Raw genomic sequence first — 7,501 nt, forward strand, 5'->3', positions numbered from 1 at the left:
TGGAGTTGATTGCCAGTCTCATCATGGGGAATACTACATCCAGCTGCCCAGCCACTCAACCAGGCCCAGCCAAGTTGACACACAAACATAACTACCACACCCTCGATTAGATAGATTAACACAGTGACTGCAACGATAGGCTCAAGCATAGCAAGGACTGTGAAGATGGCCCTGAGCCAGGCAGTATTTCCTTCTGTTGTACATGTGGTCGCTGTGACTTGGGGCCAACTTGACAGCACCTAATAACAACAACTTGTAACTCAAACAAAAATTTCCCCATACACCAGTTGTTGATATTTCTGGACGCACCATCAGATCTGTAAAGAATTTTTTATATTTTACCTGGCACACCCCTCAGTATTAAATAAACTGAGAAATGAAGTGGTTGTTTACGGTAACATAGGATTATAATGGCAGAGCCAGCACAAAAACCTAGCTCTCTGTTTCTTGTGTATTTTCTCAGTCAGTGAATTCCTGTCCCCACTGCAATACCATACCTTTCCAGAAAAGATTAGGGCAGAATTTGGTTTTCTGGAGACACTTTTGTATTCTCCATGTTCACAAGGCATTTTTCTGTGTTTCTAGGTCATCAGGTCCTTAAAGTACATCAAATAAAAGGGACTGTACTCATTGCGGTCAGTTTTGTGGGCTATACAGAGACAAAAAGTCCAAACGTGAGTGAAGATTATTGTTTAATTAGGATTAAGAAATAGAAATTAAATAATGAAATTTAAGATTCTTCTTTTAAAGTTGTTTTAAATGTCTGAGAATAGTCACCTCTATGCTTCTGTTAGGAGCTCTGGTAGCATAGTGCTTATGCTAACCAGAAAGCTGGTGGTTCAAACCCACCAGCCACTCCTCGGAAGGAAGATGGGGCAATCTACTTCCGTTGTGGTACCGCCTCGGAAACCCAAGGAGGGGTCGCTATGAGTCGAGGCCGACTCAACGGCACATAACAACAACAACAACAACATACTTCTGTTATCTTTGGCAATTGAGAGAATACTGGAATCTTCTCTCACTGAACTGGGGAATTAGAAGTTTATATTCACCCTGTGGTTCTTATCATATTTCTAGGAACTTTCCAACTTACCTAGGTCTGCAACTGTGGAACTGCTCCTAGTGGATGATGTAATTGTATTGCCAGAGAATGCCACCATCTATAACCACCCTGATGTGAAGGTAGAAGCTGTGTGGATCTGGTTTAAATGTAGTCATATTAGAAGGGAAAATACTGTATTATTAAAATTGACAGCATAGTTAAAAAAAAAAAAGCTCACATGTGTTGAAAATCTCATATAATGCATACATAATACTTAGCTGCAATGATCTCAAAAACTATCCTTTAATAGTCATATTTTATCTTTGGTCCACTGACTTCAATCTGGGGCTTTGAATTGATTCAAAACAGTTCAGTCATGACTGTCAAAACGAAACCAGAGCAGACATGGATTTTTTAAATTTTAGTGATCTGGACTAGGAAAAATGATGCAGGAGAGATTGGATTATTGCCAGAATTGTGGAGTGTGACACACATTTAAAGCAGCAAGGTTGGCTACCATCTTTGAGACAGGCACCATTGTTTTTGACTCAGCCAATCAAGAGATTTGGTTGCTATGCAACACTTACGCTGCTCTTGTTTTCTGAGAGGGAGATTAAGTTTCTAGCAGGGCTTCAATTCATAGTTTATCCTGTTCCAGTTAGCGTATCGGTTCACCCACATTTTAAAAATCCAGGTCCATTCCAGTGTTGTATTGTCAGCCATGACTGAACTGGGTTAAACCAGTTTGAAGCCGTTTTAATCTTTTAATCCTATACTCTTTCTCAGGTAAGTAGAAGTTATTTACTTTGAATTGTTTATGGACTAAAAGGAATGGAATAGTGTTTGTCTTATTTTTCCACAGGAAATATTTAGCCTTGTGGAAGGATCTGGTTATTTTTTAGTCAACAGCAGTGAACAAGATATTGTCACCATCACTTACCTGGAAGCTGAAAGCTCTGTCCAGGTAAGTTGTCTGATTGACAATCTCAGGCCAAAAATTCACTCTTAGAAGAACAATTGAAAAATTCCATTGTGTGTCTGAAACTTGTTAAAAAAGTAATATCTCCCTCCCCTTTTATTTTTTCACCTACATAAATGCTTTATCCAAAAGTGAGGTTTTTGTTTGTTGTTTTTTTTGCTGGTCAGTTTTTGCTTCTTATTGAACAGAATTTTATAATTCTTTTCTTTTCTTTTTTATTGTGATTTGGGTGAAATTTTACAGAACAAATTCACTTGCCACACAGCAGTTCACATACACTTTGTCTCCTGACATTGACCACAATTTACCACAATGCAACAGCTCCCCTCCCACTTCCTCCTGATAATTACCTCCTCCCTGTGTCCATCCCTCCATGCCTTCCTGCCCCCTGAGCTGTCTCCCGGTGCATAAGCAGCCCTTCTTTCTCCCATGATTGTTCTCTCCAAGAAGTGTATCTACCTCAGGTAAATATTCAACTCATATGCCTGTCTTTTGCTTGGCTGGAAGCCACAGATGTGGGTTCAATTCCAGACCTGAAGGGCGGCTAGGGACCATAGTCTCAGTGGTTCCACCAGGCTCTATGGGACCAGAAAACTTGGTCCCCCCCGCCTTTTTTTTTCTCCAAATGATTTCGAGTTTTGTCCACATTGTTCTCCCTCTCCATCCAGGATCTCCTACATAGATCCCCTTCCAAGTGGATGACAGTGGTAGCCGGGCACCATCTAGTTCTTCTGGTCTCATAGTCATATAGGCTGCAGATCAGATGGTGTACCAGTCGCTAGGACTGATTGTATCCATGAATTTTTGGTTTTCTTCATTTTTCTTTGCTCTGGATGAGGAGAGACCCATCATTGCATCTTGATGGCTGCTTGCAAGCTTTTCAGATCCTAGTCACTACTCGCCAAAGTAGGAGGTGGAACAATGTTTTGCATAGTATGTTATGCCAATTGAGCTTGATGTCCCCTGTGACTATGGTCTCAAGCCCACAGGTTCAACTACTCAGTCCCTCTGGGTAGCTGGCTGTGACCAAGCAGTGACTACCACCTTGCCTCTTGTCAGCTCTAATATACACCTGGGAATTCAGATCATGCACACAAACTTACAGGACCATTGTCTGCCAACCCTATCCATGTTCTTGGATACACTCCCTGCTTCATAGACATACCTACTAGTTCAGCCGGTCCACCCATCAGAATTTTATAATTCTTATAATGAGACATCTCACTATAAAATTTTCATTAAGAGAAAGCTCATTTCTAGAAATTCAAAGTATATAACTATGTAGATATTTAAATATACTCTGGTGATACAGTGGTTAAAGCATTCAGCTACTAACCAAAAAGTCAGCAATTTGAACCCACCAGCCACTCCTCGGAAAGAAGGTTGGGCCATCTACTTCTATAGTGATACTGCCTCGGAAACCCAAGGAAGGATCACTATGAGTCGGGTCCGACTCGATGGCATATAACAACAACAACAAACAACAGCCACTCCATGGGAGAAAGATGAGGCAATCTGCTTCTGTAAAGATTTATAGCCCTGGAAATCCTGTGGGACAGTTCCACTCTGTCCTACAGGTTCACTATGTGTCAGAATTGACTTGATAGTAGTGGTATTGATGTTATAAATTAAAAATACAATGTTTTCAGCCAGGATATGACAACTCAAAATATTAAGCTGACTCTAGAGTCAGTATACCAAAAGATTTGCCTTTAGTTGATGTTTAGTAATAAAATACCAGTAATGCCATATATATTTCCTTTCCTTCTAAGAGCTTAAACAAATGTAAAAGTTATATTAGTTCTAACATTTCCTTATAAAAAGGGAAGATTGAGGCACTCTGTGCAAGCAAAAGATGTAAAAAAGCATGTTGTGGTATAGGAGTTATAGTATAAAAATTAAAAGTAAAGTATCAGCTCAATGCTTCTCTCTCCCTACTGGTGATTACAGCATATACTTGATTTTCTTCATGAAATCCATTCTTTGTTCACAATTAAGAAGCTGCTATATGTGTTGAATTCTACTTGAATTCAATCAACTGAAACTCTGTTCTTTTTCAGTTAATATTGTTAAAGTTACTTATTTTTCTGTGAACTGAAATACCAGATGTTAAGGGTACATATTGTGCTATGCCTGAAACATGTTACGTGACCTCTGAGATCATCCATGACAAAGGAAGATCTTGTATTTTCCTCTCTGGGTGAAAATAGTTGCTGTAATTATGCTTAGGGTATACTTGCTTCTTTACCCAGCTACCATCTTCTTCCTTCTAGTTAGTTCCAGTACGTCCTGGATTTCTCACCTTGGAGGTCTATGATCTGTGCTTGACTTTCTTGGGTCCAGCAATGGCCCACCTCAGGGTGTCAGACATACAAGAGCTGGAGCTTGATCTGATTGACAAGGTGAGAGATGCTTGCTTTCTGTCATAAATGAAGCAGGCTTCATTCTTACATACCTAGTCTCATTTAATAGACTGTATTTTTGCATGTGATATGCATAACACACATAGGAAACTAACACACAAGGGGTTGTGTGGTTTTTGTATAATACATGCATTATTTGGATAAAAATACAATAGTTTCTACTCTGCTACTTTGTGTGTATACCAGGACTGTTGGTGTTAATAAAAATACCTGGCCTGGTAAAACAACATTCCAACATTAAACATAATGAAGATAAATAGAATGTTAAAGAACAAGTTAATACAATACACATAGATTAGGCTTATTTGATCAAAGCCTGGTCAGGAACTTTTAGCATGAACTACAAAGTTTGCCCTCTAAGAGTCAGACTGTCCTTGGTGAATGAGACACCTCTACTAAAATCTACCTTTTATTTTTAATGACTAGGTTGAGATAGGTAAAACTGTGTTAGTGACTGTGAGGGTTCTTGGCTCTTCCAAACGCCCATTCCAAAATAAATACTTTCGAAACATGGAGTTAAAACTGCAGTTGGCTTCTGCCATAGTGACCCTGACGTGAGTACCGTTTCAATACTTGTTCCTCCTTATGTTTACTGTCATGAAAATCTCTCCCCAGGTGGCCTGGTCAGCTCTCCCCTAGGTTATTTCAGATTGTCTCCTTTCCTTTTTTGTCTTAGTACTTTTCAGCCCACACTTTCTTCCAACATTCAGCTTTCTACAAAATACCCCTGCTAGGTCTTCAAATATCTTGTGTTGGGACTGATATCATATGTCTCATTAATATTTCCATTTTCTGAAGTTTCTCTTTGATGAACTAAAGAGAACCAAGGCCAGTTCTTTTTCTATAAAAGAAAGTGTATTGTCCTCTCCATTAAGAACAGTGAAGCATTTAACTTCATATCCTTTCAAGGTTGCATTGGGCTAGAAGACCTTCAAAAATGTGTTTACCAAGAGAGATACTGGTATTTCCCTCTGCAAAAGGGGAAATGCAGGAATTCCAAGGCAATTTAGTATTTACAAGTCTGGAAGTCTATGTTTATATTGCCCTTATTCTTTTTTGAGCATTAAAACAGATTTTTGGCCTTCAGGAGCTTTCTGCCATTGTCATGAAATTTGTCTTGCCTCTGGAAATTTATTTTCTGGTAGCTGTCTATAAATAGAGTTAAAATGGCAGCAAAAGTTAAAACATTCTGGAAAGACGCATAATTGTCCACTCTCAAAAGCAAAGCTTTTTCACCTGTAAACACATGGATCTTTGCAGGCTAATGGAGGAACAGGATGAATATTCTGAAAATTATATCCTTCGAGCTGTCACCATTGGACAAACTACACTTGTGGCTATTGCCAGGGACAAAATGGGGAGAAAATTCACATCAGCTCCTCGGCAAATTGAAGTAAGGAAATAATCTTATCCAAAACCCATACTTCATCTTAATTAGCATTTTTAATCTTTTCTATTTAGTTTGTTCAAGTTGAAAATGATTTGACTGAAAAATGAAATAGTTGTCTAATACATCATTTATTTTGGTTTATGTTTGTTGTATAAAAGTAGTACATGTTTCTTGTGGAAAATTTGGGAAGTATAAAATGCAGGATGAAAATCACCTATAATTCCACTAAGATGCAAACTGTTATTAAGATTTGGGTATACTTCCTTCAATTTTTTTCATATGCTTACATTAACATGGATAAATCATACTGATTCTTTCACCTTTATCATATATCAAAAGTCTCTTCTTATATCATTAAAAACTAATTGTAGGCCATGTATTGATAATTGTTGAAGCTGAGCAATAAATAGCTGAGAGTTCAGTGTACCATTCTCTCTACTTTTATATGTTAGAAAATAAGTAGAAAATAAATTAGTCATAAACATAATTTTAATGGCCATTTTTTTATTCCACTGAACAGATTATATAATAATTTATTTAAGCATTTCCATTTAAGTCATTTTCAATTTTGTCCTATTAAAAATAAAAGTTTTAGGGGGACTTACGGTAAGATGGAGGAATAGGCAGACAAGCGACACAGACCCCCTTCAACAAAGAAAAGAAAAACCAGTTGACAGTGATACGGAAGATATTCCTAGAACCCTGAGATTTGAAAGGAACTCTACAGAAGTGGATTAGGCACCAACCAGTGGAAAAACCTGAACAAAAACAGTGAGTACAGAGACGGTCGGAGCTGTAGACTTGCAGCCACTCTGACGAGACCAACAGCCTGAATATTTCCAAGTGGTGTTGGGACCTGAGAATTGACCTAAAGATCAGTCCCAGTCACCAAGGGCTGCAAGGACAACTGCACTGGTGGCCTATGACTAGGAAGGGAAGCAGCAAGGAGGGAGACAACCTGAGCTGTGGACTTTCTGCTGTTTGGAGGGTGCAGTCATTTTGATTGTTTATATGTGGCAGCCATTTTGGATATTTAAAGTGACTGAGGGCACAGCCATTTTGAATGTTTACAAGCAGTGGCCATTTTTTATATTTAAAGTGACTGAGGGCACAGCCATTTTGAATGTTTACAAGTGACAACCATTTTGGCTTTTAAAGTGATAGCACTCTCATTCGGATTCCAGGGACCAAAGAACAGGCTCTGTTTGCCAGGGTCAGCAAGGACATACAAGATGCTGACAAAGGAAAGGAGACAGGTGGGGAGTGTATAAGTACTGTCAACTAGTGAATAGAGGAGAACAGCACAATACCCTGTCTGTATAGATAACTTACTAAGAAAACAAAAATTGTGGGCAAGTCACTCCAACATATAATCACCAATTAAATATAAACACAAAAACATCACAATGCTTCGGAGACAACAGAGCATTACAGTCCACACAAAGAAGCAAGATAAAGTAGGAGAAACAAGGGACCAGGATACAGACCCAAAACACATCCCTGAGGAAGGTGCAGGATTAACTCCCTGATAAGGAATTCAAAACAATTATATTTAGGTATCTTCAAAGGATTGAGAGACAGATCAAGGAAAACACAGACAAAACCCTAGAAGAATTTTGGAAGACAATACAAGAACAAAATGACAAAATAAATGAAAAATTAGAAAT

The 7,501-nt window shown here is 38.5% G+C and overlaps 1 protein-coding gene across 1 annotated transcript in view; it reads left to right on the forward strand.

The window, feature by feature from the left end:
* The window catches only part of NUP210L (nucleoporin 210 like), a 289,674-nt gene that overhangs the window by 169,986 nt on the left and 112,187 nt on the right, over positions 1–7,501 (forward strand). The window contains exons 18-23 of the mRNA XM_007948554.2: positions 586–674; positions 1,078–1,182; positions 1,905–2,006; positions 4,295–4,423; positions 4,871–4,998; positions 5,705–5,837. Of these exons, the coding sequence (XP_007946745.1) occupies positions 586–674; positions 1,078–1,182; positions 1,905–2,006; positions 4,295–4,423; positions 4,871–4,998; positions 5,705–5,837 (686 nt within the window). The remainder of the gene's footprint in view (positions 1–585; positions 675–1,077; positions 1,183–1,904; positions 2,007–4,294; positions 4,424–4,870; positions 4,999–5,704; positions 5,838–7,501) is intronic.

The sequence above is a fragment of the Orycteropus afer genome, unplaced genomic scaffold (assembly GCF_000298275.1).
Source record: "Orycteropus afer afer isolate SDZICR_OR568_19922 unplaced genomic scaffold, OryAfe1.0 scaffold00217, whole genome shotgun sequence".
Taxonomy (NCBI): domain Eukaryota; kingdom Metazoa; phylum Chordata; class Mammalia; order Tubulidentata; family Orycteropodidae; genus Orycteropus; species Orycteropus afer.